This window comes from Cricetulus griseus, chromosome 6 (assembly GCF_003668045.3).
Source record: "Cricetulus griseus strain 17A/GY chromosome 6, alternate assembly CriGri-PICRH-1.0, whole genome shotgun sequence".
In the NCBI taxonomy this organism is placed as follows: Eukaryota; Metazoa; Chordata; class Mammalia; order Rodentia; family Cricetidae; genus Cricetulus; species Cricetulus griseus.
In genome coordinates this window covers 147,767,137-147,794,105 of record NC_048599.1, presented here as the reverse complement: position 1 = coordinate 147,794,105, position 26,969 = coordinate 147,767,137, and the positions used below count along the sequence as shown (strand labels likewise).

The 26,969-nt window shown below is 46.6% G+C and overlaps 1 protein-coding gene and 1 long non-coding RNA gene across 2 annotated transcripts in view; one reads left to right on the top strand and one right to left on the bottom strand.

Moving 5' to 3' along the window:
• The window catches only part of Dennd1a (DENN domain containing 1A), a 1,920,886-nt gene that overhangs the window by 1,755,402 nt on the left and 138,515 nt on the right, over nucleotides 1–26,969 (top strand). Inside the window, 3 exon segments of the mRNA XM_035446997.1 lie at nucleotides 962–1,537; nucleotides 13,178–13,273; nucleotides 14,177–14,292. Coding sequence (XP_035302888.1) covers nucleotides 962–1,537; nucleotides 13,178–13,273; nucleotides 14,177–14,292 — 788 coding nt within the window.
• On the bottom strand, nucleotides 1,531–4,580 carry LOC113831575. The gene is made up of 3 exons (XR_003486820.2): nucleotides 4,240–4,580; nucleotides 3,536–3,678; nucleotides 1,531–1,751 (listed from the first exon to the last, which is right to left on the bottom strand). It is a non-coding gene; the product is annotated as an uncharacterized LOC113831575 (long non-coding RNA).

Sequence of the window (26,969 nt, the reverse complement as noted above, 5' to 3'; positions counted from 1 at the left end):
TATGGAAGAAGGCACAGCACTTTAGAGTCATCAATCCCAGACTCAGTCTCAACTCTGCACCTCTCCCAGTTAAACTGGCAAGTTACTCTATCTTTAAAAGATGATCGTGGCCGGGCTTCCATCTGCCACATGTCAGCTCTTGTGTTCTTAGTTTGCTGCATTTATCTTCTCATTGAATCCTTAGCTCAATCTCAGTCCTGGAGCTGAGGATGCTCTTCCTAGCATGTACAGAGTTAGCTCAGATGGTCGCATGCTTCCTCACAGGCACAGGGGAAGCTCAGGCAGTCGCATGTTTACCCAGCATGCACAGAGTCCAATACCACATTAACCCGGTGTGATGTTAATCCCAGCACTTGGGAGGTGAAGATAGTAGGGTCAGGAGCTCACATCCCTAGCTACAGAGCATTTCAAGACCAAGCTAAACAAGATATCCTGTCTCAAAACAATGAAGATCCAAAAGAATAAAAGGACAATCTTAGTTCTGTTTAGCTGGTATGGAAGGTAGGAATGATTAGCACTGTAAATGACAGCACCAGGGCTTGAACCCAGGCAGGCTCTTTCCTCTCATACATGACACTGCATCTCTCTATAACAACCATGATTTCTGGGAGGGTGTGATGAAGTAACTAGTAGAAAGTACCTAATACAGTGCCTGGCAATCACAAGTACTCATAAATTGTATTAAGCTATTGTCATTGTTATTAGTTACATGACTTGTACAAGAATACAACTAAGGGTTGGCAAAGTGACTTGAACTCAGGTCTTGTGACTGCCTTTCTAATCCATGTTCCACCTCCCTCTAGGGTACAAGGCTGAGGACAGTCCTATATCTCTGTACCCCTGGACAGTGTCATTTCCCTGGAAGACACCTAGTGAGCACTCAGGAAGGGAGTCTCTGACATAGCACTAAAGATTCTTTCCCTCCCTCCCTTCCCTCCCTCCCTCCTTCCCTTCCTCCCAGGTCCGGATGGTAAAAGATGGTGACCAGTCCTGGAAGCCCACTTTTATTGTGAAACCAGATAGCGGTTGTCAGGGTGATGGAATCTACCTCATTAAAGATCCCAGTGACCTCCGCCTAACTGGGACCCTCCAGAGCAGGCCAGCAGTGGTACAGGAGTACATCTGTAAGCCTCTCCTTATTGACAAGCTCAAGTTCGACATCCGTCTGTATGTCCTGCTGAAGTCCTTGGAGCCCTTAGAGATTTATATAGCCAAAGATGGACTGTCTAGATTTTGTACAGAGCCATATCAAGAGCCAACCCCCCAGAATCTGCACCGTGTCTTCATGCACTTGACCAACTACTCGCTGAACATCCACAGTGGCAAGTTCATCCACTCCGACAGTGCCAGCACAGGCAGCAAGAGGACGTTCTCCAGCATTCTTTTTAAGCTGTCTTCCAAAGGTGTGGACATCAAGAAGGTCTGGTCTGACATCATCTCCTTGGTGATCAAGACTCTCATTGCCCTGACCCCAGAGCTCAAAGTTTTCTACCAGTCAGACATCCCTACAGGGAGGCCAGGGCCCACCTGCTTCCAGGTAACGGTGCCAGTTCCTTGAACTGCTATGGGATGAAAGATGGGGTAGGATGGCTAGACCCAGGGGTATAGGTGTGACTTGGGGCAAGCCACTTCCCCTCATTGAACTATAGATCCATAAGATTCTTGTGAGAGCACACATGCCATTCATACATTCTTCATTCACTGAACAGTTGGGGGTCTGGCATTGTGGAATCCATAGTGGAAAAAAGTCACTAAGAAGCAATTGATACAGAGTGTTACAAGTGGTAGAATCAAATAGGAAATGGACTAGGTGCTGTGGGATTGTGGACTCACCTACCATTCCTGCCTTAGTCCAGGAAGGCTTCCTGAAGGATTAGCTAAAAGATGAAGCAGGAAAGAATAGATAGGCACAGCCACAGAATGTTCTGGGTGGAGACATGTTGCTTTGGAGGTAAGAGGGAAACCTGGTTTGTCTGAGATACCAAAAGAAGTTCACTGTGGTTAGGGGCAGGGTTGAGGCACAGATGAGGGATTTGAGAGAAAAGGGGGTGGGAAAGTAGGTTAGGGCCAAGTGATGGAGAGGCTGAGGGGAGTGGCAACCATCACAGGGTTAGAAACAGATTACAGTCATATCTTCATGTTGTCAATTTCATAGTTCCGTGGCCTGTGGACTAGGCAGTGAGCCAAGGCTGGCTTTGAGGAGACTGCAGTGAGATAAACACTTCTGTGTGAGCAGAAGATGCTGGCTCTGAGTGGGTGGGGAGGTCTTGGTGGGTAAAGCTGAGTGCCATTTATGAGGTTGGGTGGCTGGACTTGGTACCAGTGTGGTCTGGGGAAAGAGAAGAGAGAAGAGGAAGATCTGAAATGGAGACGTGTATGGGCTCTTGGAAGGGCGGAGTGGGGCTACCAGCAGAGGACTAGCCAGCAGGGAAGGCCAGGAACCGGAGGTAAGATGCCTGTGTGGCAGCTGAAAGGAGAGTTTAGTACACAATTAGATGTTTGGGCAGGTGTCCAGCACAGACACAGGTGGGCTGCAGAAAGAACTGAGAAGGCATCCACGGCAGCGACTGAGGGTGTGAGGTGATACGAGAGGAACCCTGTGACACCTCCACTTACCTAATGATGAACAGAGGCAGGGGACCCACAAAGGAGACTGAGAAGTTTGGTCAAGGGTGAGCATGTTGGAAATGTCAAGGAAAAGGGACTCAGAGAACACTTGGACATGGGCCTGCAGCCTCAAACCTTGCCAGGTTGCCAGGCAAGACCATCCCTGGAACTGTTCATTACGTTCACTGACACTTGTCCTGGGGACTCTAGCAAGAGCTTTCTTGGGAAAGCAGCCAGTCTGTGAGGGGGAAGGAAATGTGAGAATGGTGTGAAGCAGCTTTTAAAAACATAGATGTCAGGGTGAGACAGGGCTATGGAGACCAGGCACTCAGTGCCACCAGATCTGTCAGAAAAGACAAGAACCTCTTGAATCCTAGCCACCTTAATCTTTGAACTTGTTGCGTAGTAGTGTGTGTGTGAGAGAGAGAGAGAGAGAGAGAGAGAGAGAGAGAGAGAGAGAGAGGTGTGTGTGTGTGTGAAGGTACTTGTAATGATCACACCTGACCTACTGGCTGTCTCCTTAGTGTACTCTTCCCTATTCCATTCCCCAGCCTGTCCTCTACATAGCCACTTTCTGAATGTTATGTTGTCCATTTTCAAAATTACACATGGTCATGCACAAATGTTCCTATAGACAGAATACTGTCTTATCTGACTGACTTTCCGAGCTTCAAAAAAGCCCCGGTGTGAAGTCCTGTCCCTTGAAGCACCTGCTCCCTCGAAGGCAGCATTCCAAAGGCCAATGCTACTGCCGGGGCTGCTGGTGGCTTCACTTGCCCTGGTGTGTACCACCACACATACACACAGTTGGTTTATCACTTTTTCTATCAAGGAAGACCAGTGTTCCTGGCTGTGCTAGGAGGGTGGCAGGTGGTGAGGAACAAGAGTGAGAAGAGGGATTGGAGCACAGGTGGGGACACCCACTTACCAGCACATGAGTAGGCTGAGTAGCCCCAAATCCAGAGAGTCTGCTGGGGGCTTGATCCCTATCGAGGCAGCAGGACAAGCAGGAAGTAGCAATTGTCCTCTAGAGTCCCATCCATGGTCCTATGGCACCCATGCCTTCAGTTCCTAAGCAGGTGTGTCCAATAGCCATGAAGAGATGGTTAGAAAGGGCAGGTGAGGAAGACTTTGGGCATGTTAGAGCAAAAGTCCTGATGCAGGCCACCACAAAGAGAGGACAGACAAGACATCTGTGATGTGGTCACACACAGGGTTCATCCATGAGGACTGTGTGGTCATGCCTATTGGGTAGTGACAGCTATTCTAGGAGCATCACATGGGGCCAGGCAAGCATGGACAAACCGCAGAAGCCTAGCATGGTCAAAGTTGCAACAGGGAGAGCCAGGATGGTCATTTGGGGCCTGTCTTGCAGTAGACAGGCAGCAACAGGCAGCCACTGGGGTGGGGGCAGGGCCAGCTGTAGAGAACTGAAGGCCCAGATCCAGAGCTGCTGGTGTAGTCAGGTCACATCTAGCAGATGGGTCCAAAGTCTTGTGACCATTTGCCATTGCTTGACCACACTGAATGCTTCCTGAGGAGTTGGGCTGGAAATGAAGTCCATTCTAGCTTCATGAGTGTTGGAGTCTTTCTCACCACCCAGTACCACCCAGGTTCTCTCTGTACACTCACCTGTATGGGCCCACTGGGAAATGATGTGGGTGAAAGGCTTTAACAAGTTATCCAGTGGTATCGGCTGCATGTCTTTGATGTACATCCAGGGAGAGGAATAGGTATCCTACTACACACCCAGACCACTTCTGCTTTCTTTACTTGTACCACTTTTCAGGATGCTGTTAGCTGGGCTTCAGATAGCTGAGCAGACTTTGAACAAGGTTGGGCCCTGGTGCAGTTCTGATGTCCCTTGGTCATGTGACCTGTCCTAAGTCATTTATCTTTTTCAGGAACTCAGTTTCCTCATCTGCCTCACAGGGTTGGTGTCCAACTCAAGTGAGATAAACACTCTGCAAACAGTTGAGACACTGCACAAACACAAGAAATTGTTTCTTTACTGGATAGTCCTTCTTGCTTGCAGCAAGGCCTGGCCAGATGGCAGCATTGCAGAACATAAACTCTGGCCAACCAAGTTACACTCATCTGGGGCATGTGACTGTGACCCTGTTCCAGCCATGACCACAGTAATGACTTGGAAACCATGTTGGCCGAGGAACAGCTGGCATGGCTCAATTGTGGTCGGATTTCCTGTAATCTGCTGCTGAGGAGCACAGCTGCCCTGTCATTCCACCCCATCCCTTGTCATTATCCAGGCAGCCCTCAGAACCTCACATCTGCTGTCTTGAGGGCAGCAGTGTGACCCTGGCTTAAACATCAAGGTCAATCAGGGTGTAGCTTATCATGTGGCAGAAACACACGTAGAGGGAAAGCTCTTCCCCACTCTGTGGCTTTGTCTGTATATTTTTCTTGTTCTCCATGTCTAATTCTGTCCTTGGCTATGACCCTGTGTTGGATGTCTAGAGGTGTATCTTTCCATGGTCCTCCTCCTCTTTTCCTCCTCTGTTCCCTCTTCCTTATTCCACAGCCCAGACACTCCACCAGACAGAAGTGGAGAACCAGCAGATTAGTCAAGGGGGGGGGCGGGGTTTTCTTCTCAAATACACTGGGTTTGAGCTTCCCCCAGCTCCCTCTGAAACAACTGTGCCTGGCGAGCTTGATAAGCCAACCTTTCCTAGTCTGGGTTTCCTTACCTACAGGGAGTGAACACGTTTGTAGCTACACTTCAGAACTGTTGCATACTCCAGTAAGAGAGCTATGTGGAGCAGTCCCTAATACTGTAGTCACTGAAGTAACAGGTCAGATGTTTAGTACACTGTTCCTATGACAACAGTTTTCACACCTGCACAAGGAATGACCTTGAAGTTATGATAAATTGGCAACCATTCTCATTTTCATGTTAACTGGGACATTGGTGTTGTGAAGTTTAGAAAACAAGCCCTTACTCTGGCATTTGCCACCTCCTAGTCTGGCTCCCTAGCTGCCCTGTGCCTCAACTTTAGTTTTCCCAAACCAGATCTGTTTCCTCTCCCTTGGGCATGGATAGTGCTGTCCTGGTTGGGTCTTTGGTTCTCTTCCATCTTAGCCAGCGTACTCTGCTCTTTCCTGTTCACTGGTTCCAATATTCAGTGATGCCTTCCTTGACCACTCTGATAGCTAAGTTGTTTTCTTCCTTTGGAATTGAGCACATTTCCTGGGTTCCCACTGAGCTAGGTGTGGGGCATGTGGCGAAGGCCAAGGCAAGGTCAGTTCCTCTAAGGGGTACTCCATTTAGTGTGGATGACTCAGAGAGATAATCACAGTTCCTTGTAAGCCATGCTGTCCAAAAGCACACACAGGATCAGGGGACAGTTAACTGCTCAAGTGAGTGTAAGGCATGCAGAGGGCTCTCACAGCAGATGGTGAGGGGGCCCACAGTTCCCTAGTTTCCCTGCTACCTTACTGGTTGCTCCTCCTGAGCCCCTTCCTCCAGACCTGTCAATATTGGGGATCCCTAGGGATCGGTTCTTGGAAATTCATGTATCTACATCACCTAAGCCATCTCATCCTTCCCCGTCCTAAATTCATATTGCTAATCTTGACCTCTTCTTGAGCTCTAGACTGAAATATTCCATTGCCCACTTACACTTTCTACTGGGATAGCTGGTGGACAACAAACACTTACTGGGGTCGAAATCAAACTCTTGCCTTTCCTTCTAGGGCCTTTGGTCCATCATCGTTCCTGTTCCAGCAAGTGGGCAGCATTCACATGGACCAGAAGCCACTGGTCTTAAGGATAGCTAAACTATCCTTAGCTCTTCAGACTCCTTCTTGCTATATCCAACCCACAAGCAACCCTGCAGTAGCCAACAAGAACCTTTACAATTACAAGTCTGATTAGGTTACCTTCCCTTGCTCAAACCTTCCAATGGCTTCTTCATTGTACTTAACAGTCCTGGGACTGTGCAGTGTGCTCTGTAAGAGGCTACCTGATCCACCCTTTGCACTCTATCAGAACTAGACTCCTGTCACACTCCTTCTTGCCACACATTTTTGTCATTCAAAATCGGCCTCTTTCTCAATGATCTCTTCTAGAATGCTCCTGCCAGCCCTTCAAGCAGGACTCACTCACTGTCTTACTTCAGTCACTGTTGACATTTCACCTTCTGAAATTCACAGTTCTGGTCATTATAGAGCCACAGAGACTGAGCTTAATCTCCTTCTACAAACAGCTAGGCTGCCAAAAAAGTAGGTATATGAAATAAGGGAGTTTGGGCTTTGGATGGTAGGTATGGCCTTCCACTTGTGAACCCCAAGAAAAGGAGGGAATCAATACAAATCCCATTGCTGTCCCTGTTTTCTAGAGCCAGTGTCTGGGGCACGGGGCAAGGATGGAGTACCACACAGACTTGTCACCACACTGGTGACCTCAAAGAAAATAACTGGTGGTGTGTCACTAGATACTGGAAAGCCACTGGTCAAGTCAGGAATGATCCCCAGAAATCTGTCCGAGGATCCCAGTAAGTCTTAGTGGAGTCCTAGACCATATATGTATGTGTGTAGGGTTCGTCTACAAAGCTGGGAAAGAATGACCTGGAATGGATAAGGTGACCTTCCAAAGATTACACAGGACAGGGAAGGAGGAGTTCTAGCCATGAACATCTAGAGACCAGAGGCCTTGCTGGCTACTGGGAGTGTTGAGTGGAGACATCAAAGATGTTCTGCCTCCATGGGTGGGGGTGGCACAGACCATTTGACCATAAACAACAAGATGTTAAGGTATCAGAATAACCCACAAAGACTGATGCAGCACAGAGCTCAGAGTTCTGAGATAGAATCTAGGCATGTGTCATGGTACCACAGTCCCCAGCATCCAACTTCAGAAATCACTAAGCAGTGCATACAGGAAGAATGTAGAGACAAGCATTCACTAGATCAAAGTCTTAATGATGACAGAAATAGCAGGAAATGGATAATAAAAGTTATTATAGTGATACACAAAAATTTAAGAAAAATATTACCTTAACGAGAGAACTAGACGTCCTTACAAAGAGCAAGTGAAACTCTTACAAAGACAAAAATCCAAGTCGAGCATGGTGGTACACATCTGTATCTCAACACTAGGGAGGCTGAGGCGGGAAAATGGAAGTCACCTAGGCTACATGGTGAAACCCTATCTTTAAAAAGTAGAGGAGCAAACAAACAAAATAAAATCTTACTTCTGATGTGAAATTTTCACTGACTGAGATTAACATCAAACAAGACACTGAAGAAAACAGCTGTGAACTTGAAGATATCATGAGCTATGCAAAATCAAACAGAGAGGAACAGGACAGGGGAAAATCGTGAAACATACCAGGGCCTAACATATGTTCCTTTGGGGCCTCTGGATAAAGGAGAAAGGAAAGTACAGGAAAATGTTTAAAGAACTGGTAGCTGAAACTTTCCAAATTTGGTTAAACATAACAAAAGCTCACAATCCAAGAAGCAAAAACAAAAGAAAAAAACAAAACCAACTCCAAACAGGACACACATACGCACCTCCCCCCTCCCAACACACACACCCTAAGACTTACAATCAAATCATAAATAACCAGTAGTGATAAAATCAACTTTAAAGCAACCATAGAGATAAGCAGACAGATCCTATTGAGAGGGAGAATGACATTCACACCCCAGGAGAAGCTGAGTGAGTCCAAAGACAGTGGGCTGACAAGAGTTCTTAGAAAGCCCATCCCTTTGCAGGGCCATTGTGGCGCACACCTTTGATCCCAGCACTCGGGAGGCAGAGGCATGCTCATCTCTATGAGTTTGAGGCCTGTTCTACAGAGAAACCTGTCTCAACCCCCTCCCCCAAAAAGCAAGAAAGCCCTTCTCTGGGCCTCGCACCCTCCCCTTTGCCCACCTTATCATGTTCCTGTGTTTCTACCTTGCGTAGCTTTAGTTTGCTCATAGCCCTGTCTTCCCGGAAATGGGAGCCCTGGAGACAGTAGAAGTGTTATTTTGAGTTGTTTATTCCTATTGCCTAGAACAGGTGTTTAATAAATACTTGACAGAGAAATAATGGCTTCCAGGAAGAAGGGAAGAGTGGGGGTGGGGGAGACAGCAAATTAAAACAAACTAGAGCTGTGTAATTCAAACCCAGGTGAGCGGTGTGGGGAGGGGCTTAGAGGACTTGAACTTCTATGGGCAGAGATGATCAGGGGAGACTTAGTATTCTTTTTGTATTCTAGAAGTTACCCTGCCACCTCATCAGATGATTTAAAGGGGTGAGTTTGAAATTGGGGGAAAAGTGAGAGCTGAGGTGGGATGCTAGCAATGACGTGGCCAGATCTAGAAAAGTCTTAAAACAGCTGGTGACCAGGTAGATAAGGGGAGAGGTTGTGACTTGATTTACAGCTTGAATAAGGAGTATAGAAACAGTAGATTTTAGAGGAAAAGGATGTTGTGTTTGTTATCTATCACTATGGGACAAATTAGTGGTGATCAAGAATATATGGGTAGGGACTGGAGAGTTGGCTTAGCAGTTAGGACCATTTGTTGCTCTTGCAGAGGACCCAGGTTCGATTCCTAGCACCTACACCATGGCTCACAACTCTCAGACCCCAGAAGGCACCAGATACACACATGGTGCACAAACATACAAGCAAGCAAAATACTCACATACAGAAAATAATTAAATAAATAAATCTAAAACCCCAACATGATAAACTTGAAAAAATCTGGGTGTATAATTCTAGCACTCAGGATGCTGAGACGGGGATCACTATGAATTAGAGACTAGTCTGGTCTACATAGTGAGTTCTAGGTCAGCCAGGGTTACATAGTGAGACCTCATTGAGAGAGAGAGAGAGAGAGAGAGAGGGGAGAGAGAGAAGGCTGGCCAGGGCTTCAGGCTCTCAAGCCTTACTGAGGGAAGGTCCTCCTCCCAGTTCACTCAGAATGTTGACAGGCCTCACAGGTCCTGCCTGGTGGGTGGCTGGAGAAATCATGTCATTTCCATCCTTCTCACATGCCTGGTGGCTTCTTTCAGAATGGGAGAAACCACCCCAAGACATACACCACTGTTTTTTTTTTTTTTTTAACTTAATTTTGGAAGTGACACACCATCATTTCTGCCTTTCTATCAGATACAAGTCACTGAATGTAGCCCACACTCAAGTGGGTAGAGGTCACTAGGAGTTGCACAAACTCTTGAATACTGGTAGATGGTCTCACTGGGACCGCATTAGAGATATATGTAGAATTTGAGGAGTCCTGGACCTCCTTGTTGAGAAAACTTGACTCAGATAGTCACATCGCTCACTCAGTGGAGAGCTCTGTCTCTGGAATGTAGCTTGAAACCTTTGTGTGAGTCTACAGTCAGTTGCTTAGGACCCTCTTCAACTCAATTCAAAGCTTCTAGAGGCCTGTAGTGAAGAGCAGACGTTTTTAAAGTGGGAGGCACTCCCCACATTGTTGGTTGAGGCTCCATTACACGGAGAATCACATGACTAAAAAGCCACCTCTCCATTTGACAACCCTTGCTGTGCCACTATGGTTGGACAGATGTAGAAAGAGGTCCTTCCCTTCCCAAGCTGCAGGTTTCTGGGTCTCATAAAAGGAGGAACTAGATGAGATTAGTGATTTTTCAAAAAAAGAAAAAAACCATAAATGTCTCTTCCTTGGAGTATAACATATTAAAAATAGATCAAAGTCAACCCAATCTGGCTCCTTCCAAAAGAACAGCATCTTGAGAAGTTGTAGACCACGAAACTTCCAGACTTTATTTATTTGTTTGCCAGTTAAGATATCCTGGGATTTTAATGGCATGATCCAATTCCAAGTTGAATCTGAGATTAATGGGTACTGACTATTTCATCATCAAAGTTTTTGAGAGGAAAATAATTCAGATGTCCTTGAACTTAAAAAATGTAATATCCTTTGATCTCTTTAAACACACAATGTGTGTCAAGTACTTTGCAGGATGTATTCCATTGTGTGCCCTACTTGATGGTGCATGGGTGTAGGAGATTCAGTAACTATGGCACTGATGAATGAATGAAAGTTCTTTTTCCCATTTTACAGATGAGGACAGTTGGGCCTTGAGCCACCAAGGAGCTTCATGTAGTTGAAGGCTCCACAGCACACCAATGCCATCTCTTGTTGATGGACTTAGTTGGGAAGTGGGAAGAGAGCTAGTAGCATAGATCTCCTTATATAGGGTGAGCACAGTCCTAGGTACCATTTTTCATACCTATTATTGGTGGCCCTGCAGGGCTTCTATGTTGTGTCCATTTTTCAATGAGGTCAGAGAAGTTAAACACCTTCCCCAAAGCCTGTTAAAGAACTAGTGAGAGAGACTGAGCTGAGACCAGTGCCCAGGGCTTTCTAACTCCAAAGCATTCCCATGTAAGATTCAATCCCTTCAAAACCATGTACCCAAGTTCAGATTCTGGAATAGGTGGCACTGATGGGTGCCAACCAATTCATTGGGAGAGGTTCCACTGCCCTTTTCTCTCAGTTCTCAACATCCCTTCACATTCACTAGTTTACTGGGCCTGGAACAGAAAAGAGTCTAACCATGAAAAAGTGAAAATCCATGCTTGTGAGATGCAGCAGGAAGCCAGAGCAGACAATTAGATGCCCAGTGCTGGCACAGTGGCCAGCCATTGTCCTCGGCCTCATCTGCAGCACATGGCTCAGGCTGTGTCCAAAGTTACACTGCTGGTGTCACACAGTCTCCTAAAGGCCTCATCACTCATATCCACTTGTCATTTATTATTAAGCAGGTCTTTAATATTTGCAGAATTTTCTACTGATTTTCATTCCTTCCTTTTCATGACCATGGAAAGAAAAATAGTACAAGGGTGATTTTTCCCAGCTCCTTATCCTGATTGCCCTTCACTGAGACGTAAGTTCATCTTGAATCATCCCCAAAAATGGCCATCCAGACTTTGATTTCATTAATATAGATGAAGCTACAGTTTGATAATTATCATTTAACTAATGCATATTCTATATGGATGAGTGATGGATTCTCCTCATCTCTCCCTCTGGAGTCCATAGAGGAAGGGGAGTGTATACCACATCTTTTCTTTTTTGCCCTCTTTTGCATTTTTTATTTATTTGTTTGAGGCTCTGGGATGTGTCAATTTTGTTAGAAATGCTCTAATGTTATCACTTCTCTAGAAATAATGGGAACCCTACACCCTGAGATTCTGAGGTCCATGTAGTTGAGTCTGAACCTCATTAGGAAAGATCTCAAGGATGCAAAGTTGTCCGGGTGAAGGACTGTGTGAGGAAGAGAGCAGTTGGCCTGATGGAAGGACTTGTAAGGAATTCAAAGAGGTCAGGGTGGCTAGAGGATGAAGCCTCACCTGCAGCCAACCAGTGATGAATTCAAGCACAGGTGTTCAACAATTGGTGAGCACAGGGCTAGCCTGAGTGGTGATCTGTGGAGTGGCTGCACAGGGGCCACATTCAGGTAGCTGTCTAGTCTGGTCTCATGCTCTGTTGTCACCATCCGGAGACTGTTAATGCATTTTGAGCAAACACACACACACACACACACACACACACTCATCTTATACTGGACGAGCGTGTGATCAGTCCTCTTCAGGTGTAAAGGCTAACACCCACTCACTAGGTGGGCAGTACTGAGAATACCCACAATCCTTCATGAGGCTCAAATTCTGCTTCCTTCCAAGAGTGTCTTCTTCATAGGCTCTAATGGAATTGTACATCTTTGGTGTGTTGTATAGTTACTAATGCTGTGTGTGTGTGTGTGTGTGTGTGTGTGTGTGTGTGTGTGTGTGTGCGCGCGCGCGCGCGTGTGCGCGCGCGTGCGCACGCATGCAGCATGCACAACTGTAGGGATCCTAGGATCAGGATGCTGATTGGCATCCCAATGTCATATTTTCCAAAATAAGCCTCTCCTCCCCCTCCCTCTTTCCTCATCTCTTTCTTCGAGCGCATGCATGCACATGCGGAGGCACACGGGCACACACATACACACAAGAGGTTGTATCAGACTCATCTGGGGAAGGTAATTGCTGTTTCCCAAACACACTTGGTCACATGCTGCTCTGAGTGACCCTAACAGCAGGTGTGGCCTGGAGGATGAGCTGTTTCGGAAACTTAAAAGATACTCATGTATATACTCCAGGTTAAGAAAGGTGGCCTTAGGTTTCCAGAGATATAGCCAAGAAACAACTTAACAGAGGAGAGTTGAACAAAAGGCCAGGAGACAAACTGATGGACTATGGACTGCTAGTAATCCTTAACATAATAAAAAGTCTGTTAAAGAGGAAAGAGGGCATCGTTTTATGGCACTTGGGAGGACACAGATAGTACTGAAATGCACTATGGGAACACATCCCATTACCAAGGTCTCCATAAAAAATTCTGCTATCTGTTTGGTCCGACAAGTACACACAGAGGAGCAAGGGCTGTGGAGGCAGGAGATCAGGGTCAAGGTCAAGGTTGGAGACCGAGTTTGAAATTTATTTTCCCCTTAATGACCCTAATACCATACCCAATTCCTGAGAAGAAATTGTGGCCAGAGGGAGTAATTCTGAATTATGTTTGTTCTGCCCAGATTCTAGGCTTTGACATTCTTCTGATGAAAAACCTGAAGCCTATGCTACTAGAAGTGAATGCAAACCCCAGCATGAGAATTGAGCATGAATACGAAGTAAGTGATTGCAGCATTCCCTGAACCATCTGTCCCTACCTGTGAGGTGTCCCTTTGACAGCCCAAGATTTGCCATCCTCAAAATTTCACAGCAAAATTCTGTTCAAAGAGTCAAATAATTTTAGTTCTGTCGAGCTCCAAAGAGAGTCTATTAATATAAGACCTCTCCGACCCACTGTGGTTTCCCAGCATGCCGTTCTTCTCATTTTTAAGGTGGGAAACTTAGAAGCAGCTGAGCCTTCCCATCCATTTTGACATGAACTAATTAGTTAGCCTCAGGAGATGAACTAATTGAAATTCTATGAATATGAGTTAGCCATGTCGACATGCTTGAACCACTAAGATAAACAGTACATTTAACAGTGCTTGTGCTCCACCCACCCCCCCAAATGGATTTAAGGAGCCAGAGGAAATACCCCTAAAATTACTACTGGGTTTTTGGGGGATTATCTGGATTCTTTTAATTTTCTTAAGCCCTTTCCACATTCCCAGCTGGTACATAGTGAGCATGTATAATTTTGATAATCCAAGAAGCATAGTGCTATGACCAGGAATGGTAGTACATACCTGTAACCCCAAGAGTCCAGAGTGGGGATGCAGAGGGATCACAAGTTCAAGACCATCCTCAGCTACTTATCAAGTTGGTGGCCAGCCTGGACTAACAAAACAAAATCATATCGATAGCAACAAAACCATAGTGCTGTTATTTTTTGTGGATTTTGTGGATTTATAAAAGGTTATTTGCATACTTAAGCTAAGATGAAGGAGGTTAAAACTCCCTTCTATGGATTTGCAGAGACCAATTACACAATTGCACAACCATTGAGCTAGGTGGAGGCACCAGGGTAAGCTTCAGAAGTGGGTCACAGTTTAGCTCTGACTCTGAAATCCTTACCTTCCAAGCTCTCTCCAGGGGTGTTTGAAAATATCCCAAGCCTGGTGGATGAAGAGGTGAAGGTGGCTGTGATCAGAGACACACTGCGCCTCATGGACCCTCTGAAGAAGAAAAAGGAGATGCAGTAAGTCCTTATTATGCCACTCATTTCTGCCGATTCTTTCATTTCTCAGCCGCTTTGGGTCCTAAGCAGGTGAAGTAACTTCTTGAAATCTATATGAATAAATCACTTTTTATTTCATAAATAGTCCCAAGCAACCAGCAACTCAAAATCAGGAGTGGTTGGGAATATAGCTCATGTGCCTAGCATGTGTGAGACCCTAAGTCCAATTCCCAGCACTACCAACCAACCAACCAACCAATACACAAACAGGATTAGGAACCACACCACAGTTGGAGTTCAGTGATGAATCTTCCATGGCTATCCAAATCTGGAGGTGCCCACCAACCTCTGCACTTCCCATGACTGTTTGAGATCTTTATGCACAGAAGAGCACTCCAGCATGCTGGAGAGGACACAGCAGCTGGACATGGGGAGAGCCGCCTCTGTCTTCCCTCACAGTGCTCCACACTCTTGTGATGGAAGCTTTTGAGTTCCATGTTTCCAGGACAGATACCATGGGCTTCCGACACCTCTAGCACATGTCCAAATTAAATTTCTGCCCCTCCTACACTCTTGGCCACCCATGGGGTTACCAAGAGGGAGGATATATGTCCCTGCCTCACCCTTCATGCAATCATGCTAGATATGAAGAACATCTTACTTGGCCAACTTGTTCTATTTAGTCTCTCACTAATAAGCAGTTCAGGCTCCCACAAAGTACATGTTGACTTATTATAGTTGTGTCTAGGTTTTAGGCAGAAACCCTAAAGCAACTGTTTCAAGTAGTTCTCATACCTGTGATGCATCAGACTGACTCAAAAGTTCCCAGACATGTCAACTCTTGCCAGCCATGGCTGGTGACAAGGAGGGAGCTTATTTCCCCAGCCAGTGACATTTGTTATGTCCCTCTGCTGAGACTCCTCATCAGGTGGGCTTAAGCCCAGCTCTTGCTTGAGTCACTGCACGGCAATACTTGAGTGCACTGAGAACCACCAGGGCAGCCTTGAGAATGCCAGAACAAGGGCCCCTACCTTCAGCAGTGCCCAATTTTGTGACTATGGCTTGGAGATTTGTCCACAAACATCTGTAGGTTCCCTAGATGCTATGTCTCAGCAGCTGTGGTTGAGCAACTTCACCATGCTGGCAGTATCCCATGAACATTGACCTGTGGTTTGCATTGGCCAGTTCTGCAGGTGTGGCTGCCAGAGACCCCGCTTCAGAGTTGATGTCCCTGGGCCACTTAGTCTTCTGAGAACCTCAGGCCAGACAGACAGCAGGCAAATGAGATGGCCACTGGATGAACACATGTAGCTCCTCTCACTATTTAGCCCTCAGGGGAAAAAAAAAAAAAAAAACCCTGGTTAGAGTTGCAATTTAGTCAGATTAATTGCAATGAGACACACTCCTTAAAAATCTGTTCTGTAATGGTTATTGATCTCAACAGTCAAGATGAGATCCCAAGAGACTTTGGGCTCTGTGCAGGCAGAAGCGGGTGGCTTTCTGTAGCATAGGGGTGCAGATTAGTTTAGGATGACCTTGACATCTTAGTTTAGGATTAAACAGATTAGTTTAGGATGACCCAGTGACTTCTTCACTGGGAACAAGAAGTTTAAAATCCATTGTGTGGCCTGAGCATACTTTTAAAATTTAAGTTAATTTTTTCTCTTGAAAATTTCGTAGGTGAGTACTATTTTACATCATTTTCATCCCTTGCTTACCCTCTCTAACTCCCATATGTCCTTCCTATTATTCCATCTCAATATTCATGACCTCCTCTTCGGTAATTATTATACATATAAAACCTACCAAGTTTATTAGTGTTGCTGTTATGTATGCGTGTTTAGGGCTGGTGTTGGGTAGCCTATCAGAGGGCTCTTCTCTGGCCATGCTGCCCTGAACACGCCCTGTCTCCTCTGAGCTCAGTGTCAGGGCTGGTTAGTGCTCAGGAGGCCTGAGCAGTCTTTAAACTCTGCTACCTAACATAGAGGACTCGCACCTCTGCTCTTCACACTAAAACAGCACAGAGACAGCTTTCTTTTTTTCCCTGTCCTTGTTTGGAGTTACTTATAAAATCCATATGAGCTTAAGATCTGAAATTTAATTGCAGTGGGGCCTGGGACCATTGACTGGGAAGGATGAAAGAAGCATTTTATAACTTATCAAGTCATAAGTAGCCACATCTCATTTTTAATTTAAAAAGCATCGACTTGTATCGATATCTAGAAACAGAATTTCAGGACTCCAGCTTCCATTCTAATCTAGAAGCCTTTTCATCTCCCTCTTTCTTACCAGCAGCAGAAGGTGTGGGAATAGTTGATGCCATTTACTGATTTTTTTCCCTTAATTTCACTTCATTTTATTTTATTTTTAGCCAGCAATGATGATCTATGAGAGAACACTGCAGTCTGCAAAGTGCATGGTATATAAGCAGTCATTGTGGTGGTAACTTTAACTTTACCAGGCTCCAGGTTGAATTTATTCTCGGTTGCTATGTCTCAAGATAACTGGACAAAGCACAGGGAGGAGACCAGAGAAAATATGCAGGGCTAATGGGCCAAAAGCTGTGGATGTGGCTCTGAGACCACACCGCTTCCAGTCCAACTGTACTGAGTGACGTCGTAGTAGAATTCTGGGCCAGAACTTGCCTGTAGAAGCAGAGTTTTCAGTTTGTTTTTGCTGTTGTATGTTGTTTGAGTTGGGTCTCACTATGAAGCCGAGGCAGTCCTTGAACTCACAATCCTCTTGTCTCTGCCTCCCTAGAGACAGAGGGATTACTAGTTTGTGTGTTTCCATGCCTGGTTCTAGAGTGTGTGGTTGGTCCTTGTTAGTTCCTGTGAGGGGTGTTTGTCATCCAGACACTTGCAGTGGGGTTCCTTTGACCCACACAATTGTAATTAAAAAGCAGATGTCCCAAGCTCCCCAGCCCCAAGACTTCTCTGAAAAGTGTAGAAGAATGACTAGAAAGGCTCTAACAAGTGCCTGTGTGCCCTGCACCTTCATGTGCCCTGCACCTCTGTGCGCCCTGCTCCTCTGTAACCCCTGGGTCCCCTAACCCAGAGGACCTGTCTAGGTGAGGCTGACAGCAGTCACAGGTATTCTGTGGCAGAGGAGGCTGACCCTGCTGACCTCCTTCCAAACATAACCAACAGCACTTTCTTTGACTTATGTCTGTAATCCCAGCACTCAGAGGCTGATGGGATTGCCATAAATTCGAGGAAAGCCTGTGCTACCTAGTGAATTCTTGGTCAGGCCTGGGCTACAGAATGAGATACTATCTCCAAAAGAACCAAACAAAGTGCTTTTTTTTTTTTTTGAGGCTACCAAATGATCTTCAAATCTTTCCTCTGTGGAAGGTGCTAGCAAGTGTTTCAGAGAATCGCACAGCTGTTTTGAGTCTATAAGAAGAGCCTTTTCTACATAATAGATGATAACATGTAAATAAAACAAAGGTGGCCACATTCAAATGAAACAATTTAGTGAGCAAGTTTTGGTTTGGTTTGGTATTGGTTTTTGAGGCAGAGTCTCCCTGTGTGGTCTAGCCTGGAACTTGCACACCTTGGCTCGGCTTCCTGGGTGCTGAAGTTGTTGGTGACTGCCATCACAGTGTTGACAGCAGGCTTGCTCTCGTGATCACTTTACTCATCAGTGAGGAAGTTACCTACTGGACATGAAGCAAACAAAAAGCAATGATTAGTTGCTACTTTCCTTTCTTGCAAAATTGTTAGTTTAAAAACCCATGGTGTATCATAAATCTGAGGCAGTAACATTGGAGAGAGCTGCAGTGGGGGTGAGATGCTTCAGGCAGCAGGGTGTCACTGGGACATGCGTGTTTGGGAGGCTAGGAGAAATTACCTTTCCAGTAAAGAAGACAGCTGCCACAAGAGAACAAATTGACTGGAAAACTTTAATATCTAGTGACTATTGATTTCCATACTGGAGTTCAGTGGAGGAGCTCTAGGAACATGGAGATGGGGAGGAAGTAAAATTAGCATACTATAAATTTTAGGAGTGTACACCTGGGAGGACTGGGATTTAGCTCAATGATAGAACAGTTACCTAGCATATGAGAGGCCTTAGATTTGATCCGTAGCACCCCTCCCTAAAAGCATACAATTCAGTGATATTTAGTGGCGTTAGTCACTAAGTATCCCAGTGTTGTAGGAATATCAGTTCATCTAGCTTCAAAAAGGTTTGGCACTCCTCGAGAAACCCATCGCTGTGCATACTCCCTACATCTCCAGACCTCCACCGCCACTACCCCTGGAAGCTGCCTGTGTGCCATGGATTTCCTGTCCTTGGCCATGTTTTTTATTTTGTTTTTTAGCAGAATTGCACAATATGCAGTCTTTTGTGATTGGCTTCTTTCATGTAGACAATGTCGCTGAGGTTGAGCTATGCTCTAGCATGTGTTAGACCTTTATGAGTGAGTGCCCTTCTATTATAATGTAGATTAGATACACTGCAGTTTATTAGTATCTGTTTGTCAGTTGACGGACAGTTGGGCAAAATCTCCCCCAATGTGTACTTCAAGGATTAAGTTCTGATTTGGATCTTCTATATTAGATTTCACTCACAGGGAAAGGGTTTTTACTGCCTCGAGAAGCCATTAGAACCTTTGGTGTAGTTTGACCCCTCATGTAGAGGCATGAAGGTGGCCACTCCAGTCAGCAGCCTTATTCCAGAACCCCTCACAGGTGTCTGAAGGACAGTGACTTGGCAGGCAGTGAATTTGACCTCGGCCAAGGCTAGTGAGATCCTTAATCTTTCGTGCTCTGAGCTCAGCCAAGTGGCTCCCTTCCCTGAGCAATCTGACAGCATTTTGACAAATGCTGGTTCCCAGGTCACCAAGGGTCAATCAGGCTACACTTTCAAACTGTGCTGATGGTGACAGCTAGCTCCTAAGTTTCTGGGGCAGTTGGTTCAAGTGATGGATAAAGTCATTCTGCACCTGCACCTCCCCCACACACTCCCCCCACCTGGAAACTAAGCTAGAGGAGGGATGTGAGTTGTCTGTCCCAAGGCACAAGGCTCTTTAGTGGCAGAGTGAAAATGACCAGAGTCTCCTCACTTTGAGACCGGTTCCAAAAAGAAAGGGAAAAATAAGGAAAACCAACAGAAAGTCCCTCTTAAGGTATTTGGGCAGCCCAGGTCTTCATTGTGAAACCCTTCTATTGGGTGTGAACTAATAGATGGTACTCCCCAGTTGTTTTCAGACAAGGTTCTGGACTGGGGAAGGCCGGCCCATCTGACCCCGGAGTGGGCGTTAGCGATGGCTCTGCTTTCCCAAATGTTGATCTTTCTGGTACTTGGACTCTTCTTGGGATTCATAACTCTTTGTGACCCCAGAATTTATCAAGTGTAGCAGGGAGGAAGGTGTGGAGGAATCCAAAGGGATTCTATGAAGTCCATGGTGTCTCCTAGGGCCCAGGAGCTGGCTTATAGACTGCTTGCCTTTGATTCAACTACAGATTTTTGGAACATGACTTATGGACTCCCAGAAGGCCCTTACACCACACTAACATCTCAGTCTGCTCTCGATTTACTTACACTTTGTCACCACAATAACCCATTTGCTGTAAAGGATGAAGCAGCCCTGTCTGAGCAGCATCAGTGCCCATCAGAGGTGCCCACTTGAGGCTTCCCTTCCTTGACAAGCACTTCTGAATCCTTTGCCACTGGAACCAACAGGAGAAACTCCAAAGCAGATGGATTCTATATGGAACCTAGGACAAAGGTGAGGCACTCTGAGAGAACAGAAAGAGAACCTCCCAGGCATCTATGCATGGGCCTCTGAGTATGACTAAGGGATGTGGTTTGGTCTTGTCCTGGGGAAGAGTAGAGGAAGCGCATGAATCAGAATGCTCACAAACTCAGATACCTCACCCTTTAATTGGCAGTAGACCTTACTGAAACCACCTCAATAACAGGGAGGATGTATTCATTTTTTTTAAAAAATTATTATTTTTATTTATGTACATTATTTTTATTTTATGTATATCTGTGATGCAGTGCCCTGGAGGCCAGAAGAGGGTATCAGATCCCCCTGGAACTCAAGTTGGAGATGCTTGCTAGCCACCATATTGGTGCTGGGAATCGAACCCCAGTTGTCTGGAAAAGTAGCCAGTGTTCTTAACTGCTCAGCCACCTCTCTAGAGCTATGTGCTCTAAGCATGCCATCCTAAGAAAAAGGTGAGCATGCTTCCAGGGACAGACTGTTCCAGAAGATCATCTCACTATCTTACTGATTGGTTCATCTGTGTGCACAGCTGATCTTTGGTTGAAATTCTGAGGTTTAGCTGAAGCCAAAGAATTCTTTATGCTGATCTGTGTATTCTGGTCAGATACACAGATCCCAAGTACCTCTGAAGGTCTCACATATATATAAAAGAAGTCTGGGTCAAAGTAAGGTGGCTCTTTGTGGGTTCATTTGCATTTCATTTGCATCAGGGCTGGATTAGAGAACCAAGAATGCCTTTATCTTGAGTGTTTATTGAGCACTTACTGTGTGTCAAGAGGAGGACTCCAAAAGCAAATGAGCTCACAGGCCAGAAGGGGAGGTGAGACCCACACATAAAGACCTGTACAGTGGAGGGGTTAAGTTCTGTGAGTGCAAAGACAAACTGTCAAGGGAGAAATGTGTGCAGAGAGAGCATTTCCTGGCAGGAAGAATTTTTAACCCCAGTGGAGAGGTAGCACTACTACTGGGGTGAAAAGGATTTGAAATACAAAGACAAGAGGAAGGATGTCCCTGGTGGAGGAAGCAGTGGTAGGAGGCTCTGTAGGGAACCCTGAGGAGTTCAAGTAGGTTGAGAGACAGGTGGTACATGAAGTGGATTGGAGAGAGGGAGGTGGAAGGAAGCACCATGGAAACCCAGAGATCAGAGGTGAGCATTCTGGAATGTCAAACAAAAGAAACTGGAGCTTGTTTTCAGTGTGGAATGTGTGAGGTCTAGCAGGAGCCCAGAAGTGACACAGGATCTTGTACATGGGTGTGTTGTTCCTGTAGAAAAGCCAGAAGTTTTATTACCAGAGGCCAAAGTGTGCTGCTATCATTGGAGGCTCTACACAACCTGTCAAAGGTTGGGAGCATCGTGGTTTGCACCTATGGCAGCTGTCTGGACCTCAAAGGTCCCAGGCTCGGGTGGGTTGTCAGACAGGAGGAGGCTAACAGCATGTGCATTGCTCTGTATGTAACATGTCTTCCTGTCTGGAAATGTGAGAACACGGAGTGCGCACTACCCACTAGAGGCTTCTTCTGTATGCGGTGGGCTGAGAGGACCCATTTCTGTGGCTGATGGGAAACGTGCATTTCCTAAAGAGTGTCATTTCAGAGGGACGATGGGGTCTCTCCACCACAGGTATACAAGTGCCCTGTCCCCTGAATGGAGCAGATGGAAAACTGGATGGCATATAGCCAGCCAGTCATCATTGTGGATAGGAGGCAGTGCGGACCTGTATGTGAGCCTTCCCAGAATCATTTCAAGTAAGGATAGCTAAGCAGCTTCCTCACACACTGCCCTGGTGACCTAAAGCCCCTGTGTGTTCTTCAAGTCAGGGGTTGTGGGCAGAGGAGGTGACTGAGTGGATAAAGTGCTTGCTATGCAAACATGAGGATCGGGGTTCAGACTCCAAGGCCCCCACAAAAAGTATTTGGGAGGAGCGACAGTCTCTGGGGAACAGCTGGCTGCTCTGGGTTCAAGAAAGAGACCCTGTCTCAGCGAATGAAGTGGAGAGCAGACTTCCTCACTGTGAGCTACAGCAGCAGTTTGTCTCATGATTCAGGTAGGCTAAGCAATGGGCAGATGATTCTGAGCTGAAAGAGTCTCAGACAACCAGGAGGTCACTTCATTTTCAATAATGTCCCAAACTGGAAGGAGTGATGTATGGGAAGAAGCGAGATTCCTGGTAGACAGGATTTTCATCAATGGCTGGACAGGGGTTTGCTTCTCTCTACATAAAATTGCCATGTCATCTGAAGGAAGAGAGCCACTGAGGTCTGAATAGAGATCCACTCGTGGCTCTTGTGCACAGATTGGGGGGCACAGGGGATCTGCAGTCAGATGCTTGGGGGAAACCCTGGTTCTGCCATTCATAGCCATAAATGGTCCCGTCTCCTTATGCTCTGCACTGTGCTTTCTTCATCCATAAAAGGGAGTTTTCAGTTGGTTTTTTTTTTCTTTTTTTTTTTTTTCTTTCTTTAATGTCAAAGCAATGAAAAGTTCTTGCTTTGGAGGGAGGAAGAGTCTTGTTTATTCCTAGAAGAATCCTTTCCATGGGAAATGTCCAATCTGGACAGTTTTAAATAAATGGAACATTGTGTGTGTGTGTGTGTGTGTGTGTGTGTGTGTGTGTGTGTGTGTGTGTGTGTGTGTTAAGGGGGAGTGTGAGAGAAGGAAAGTCAGTAGGAAGAGAACTGCAGCAGTGATGGGTTAATCTTTGGCTGTGGGGAGGGATTTGATTTCCCTCTAATTATCTGCTAGATTAAAAGAAATGAAGGATCAGGATGAAAGTCAGCTTCGGCAATCACCCAGAGCCCTGGGTTACCACACCAGGTCGGCAATATTCTCCAGCTGCTCCCCTTCCTCTTCCTTTCATGCAATTTCCATTTCTTCCTTCACTTTCGGCAACTCTCAAGGCAGCGGCTAATATGCGGGGCGTGGGAGAGGGTAGGATCTGAGCCTCAGGCTCCTCCACCCCTGCACCCTTGCAAGTCCAGGCTGCTTGTGAGCAAAGCTCCTTCTGCACCCCTGCCAGCTGCAGAGCCAGCATTTCCTGGCTGGTGGGTGGCAGGCACCCTTCTTCCTCCAGACTGGGCTGCACCTCTGCGGCATGGAAGCTGCTAGAATGTCAATGAATGCACGCCTGCATGGAGACTGTGCCAGAGGCTGGGTCGGGGTGCATGTGAACCCTGGTGTGGTACAGAATGCAGTAGAAATGCCAACAGGGTGGGGGAGCTGGGCCTGCCCGGGGAATGTGAGGCCAGACGAGGTGGTGGAGAAGCCTCAGCTTCTCAAAAGTTCCAGTGTGGTGCTAATGAAGCTTCTTGGCAACAAGAAAATGGGGATTGTAACATTCATAGCCATGTCATCATGAAAATGCAAACTAGAAAAAAAAAACAAAACACAATGCCCCTCCCACCCATAGTTTTACTCCTGACTCCTAGTTTCTGCCCTACTTACAATGCCATGGCAGTGTGTTCAGAGGTCCGTCCTGCTTGCTGGCTCAGTCCCTGGACACAGGGATGTCCTGTTTTAAGGTGCCTGTGATAATTAATATTGATTATTGATTTGACAAGATTTGGCAAGCCTCTGGGATGTCTGAGTGTCTAGACCAGGTTAACCGAGGTAGGAAAACTCACCCTGAATGTAGGCTAGGGTCCTGGACTGAAGGAAAAATGTGTGTCAGAATTCATCTCTCTCTGCTTTCCTGACTGCAGATGCAAAGCGCCTCGTTGCCTCACACTCCTGCTGCTGTGACCCAGACTGCAGCCTCGTACTTTGAGCCATAATAAACCCTTCTCTCATGAAACTGACTTTATCAAACATTTTATTCCAGCAATGCAGAAGTAGTTGCCTGTGTGTCATCCATGTGGTTTCAACTCACTGGCGGTCTCTTAAGTCACACAACTGCCTTGGCATACATACTAAATGAGCACTTAGGCTCAGTCGAGCATTGCACCCGTGTCTGCCAGGGGTGGGGTAATGAAGGAACTAAACGCTAGTGCAGCAAGTGGAGGGTTTCTTCAGAGCACCTGCCTCTGTGGCTTCCCCAGCCAGCTCTGCACCAGCTCATTAGCATCGTCGCTGTCATTCCCCACACACCTGCATATCTATTGTGCAGTCATCCCAGACAAGTTACTGAAGCACACTCCCAAATGTGTGCAACAGACATCCCATGAGTCCTCACCCTATTCCATAGGCCGAAAATCCTAGATGCAGCGAGACTGTCCTGAGCTCTAGGTCTTAGAACTCCATCTCTTGCTGGTAGGAGGAATAAGCCACTTGCCTGCATGCTAAAGTGACTGAGGTGGAATTTCTGCACACCATGAACCCTGTGAAGTGCTGTAGGGGACAGAGACTAGACTTTGTCCTCAGAGGCCTGATTAAGTAGAGGGTCTGGAAATCCTCTGCTAAGAGGGAAAAGGGAGTCACTGAGGATGTTTCAGCTCAGAAGAAACAGCCAAGAGCAGAAGCGGCTGTAGCTTCAAAGATTGTAGCAGGAGATGGGATAATGTCTCTGCAGGTGCCAGTGACAGAACAAGGAAGTGAGGCCGAAGTTTGCAGAGAAAGTTAAGCTCGGTGAAGGAAAGGGAAAACCAAAAACTTCCTTTGCCTGCAATGTTAAGAATTGACTCAAAGGAGTCATGAGTTCCATGCAGTCGGAAGTAACCAAGTCAAGGTCAAATAACTGTGGAGTTAAGGAAAGTCAGCCCCAGACTTGTGAGCCTCCCTGAGGCCTGCCTTCCTGCTCTGTACTGTGGGGATAATGGTGGGATGGTGCCTGCATTGCCGCTTGGCTGGAGTATTAGGTCAATGCTTAAGGCAAACAACTCAAAGGAGGAAGGGATTAATCCTAGCTTTCAGCTTCCAGGGACGGGGGCGCGGGGGGGGGGTGTCACAGTCAGTTCTGTCTCCATTGTTTTGAGGGCTGTGATAATCCAGACTCTCATGGTCAGCATATTTTAGAGCATGGCCACTTACCTCATGACAGCAGAGAGAAGGGCACAACATATCCCCTTGTGAGCATGCGCTCCATGCATCTCCCTCTTACTACAGTTACCTCTATTTCCCAAGAGCCCGTTAAGTACGCACCCACCAATGGATGAACCCATTGATGGGATCAGAACCTAGATCATGGTCTAGGTAATTGGGCCTGCTTCTGAACATGACTGTGATGGGGGATAAGCCTTCAACTCATAAACTTTGTAGATCCAAACCATAATAGCTATGAGGAGCAAATAAGTGGTCACTACAGATCTCTGGGTACAATCTCTCTGCAAGTATCTATTGGGTTCTTTCTAGGGGCATGGCACATTCTACCCACATGGTCATCAGTTTGCATGCAGGCCTACCCCTAGTACTCGAGATACCCTGGAAAGAGTACAGTTGAGATCCCAGCCTTCTGCCAGCCTCTCCAGTCTCTTCCCACTCTTGATTCCACCACTTGAGGATGAGGGTGGACACTCTAGTATACACACACAATCACACACACACAATCACACACACACACAATCACACACACACACACACACAGAGAGAGAGAGAGAGAGAGAGAGAGAGAGAGAGAGAGAGAGAGAGAAGAGGAGGAGGAGAGAGTGAGCTCTATCCACAGCAGTCTCTACCCAACCTGGTTCTGACACTCCTTGACCATCTCTGCGATCTAGAGGGAGGGCAGCAGACACACCTTCTGCTTAGAAAGGTAGATACAGCCCTGTAAGTGTGTTACTGTAGGTTCTAGGTATCTGGAATGGGAGTCTTCAGGGTATGGACTTTCTGTTGGTGTGTCTCTTTGGTCTCAACAATCCTTCATTCAGCTCTTGAGTTTGGAGCCCAGGGCAAGGATCTGCAGCCAGAGTCTGAGGGCAAGATTTCTTTGGGATCTGTGAGTGGTGGTGTGTAATTATGGTACTTGGATGTGTTCAGTCATGTGCTATTGTGAGGCCTCAGTGGCATTCTGAGGGGAAGGATGGAGAGCCAGGGGAGGGAGGGGAGAAAACTCAGATTTCTTTTGGCTCAGGCCTTGGGAATCTATGATCAGGGGCTTGGGAAGATGGGCCCCAGAGGGTAGCACAGGAACCTCCTGAAGATGGACTATCACCGGTGTGAGGCAGCACTGAGAACACACACCCTTCCCCTGGGTAGGGGTAAGAGAGAGCGGCCAGGGTAGCCCTCATCTAGATGAGGACCAAACCACAACAGCCTCTTTAGCGTAGCCAGCTGGGCCACTGTGATGGCAAGAAATACTGCCAGGCCATGTCAGTCCGACGGCCCCCATCCACTTTGCTTTAAATCTGCCTAAGTCAGCAAAGTTTCTTCTGGGCTGACAGACCAGTCCCCGATGCAGAACCACAAAGCAGTTAGCTGGGTAGGGACTGCGATAGATGGTCTGTTCCCAAACTTGAGTGCCTGGGGCTGTGAAAGCCCAGCCCACAGAGCCTGCCTACCTGAGGTTGCTGACACTGTGTGCTTCTATTCTGCTTTCTGGTGCTGTCCTTGCTCTGATAGGGAGCAACACTTAGCTGCCAGCTTGTGCTTCAGGGCTGTCCCACCACCACCACCAGCCTCTGGGAGGTAATCCTTCAGCCCCCTCCTCTGGGTTCTAGTGCTGTTATGATCAATATGATTCCCTTTTATACATAAGAGGTGGACAGTGCCCTGAGGAAGGACACCCTGAAGATGCAGTTTTTCAATAACTGCAAGAGCAAGAATGCTCTAGTTTAACTGAACTCTGTTCATAATGCTTGCAACCAGAGCACTGTAAAAAACATCACAGGGCCACACCATAAACTCACCTTCCTTTCCCCTGCCTTTCTGTGTGGGTTTCTTAAGACAAAGTATTAATGGTTGCAAACCTAACCTTTAAGGCACCCTCACATCCATTTAAAGCAGTTCTTCTAATGAGGGAGAAGTTGCAGGTCTCCCTCTCCTCTCCCCACTCTTTTTATTCTCTCACAGCTGGATTGCAGGCAAAGCCCTAGA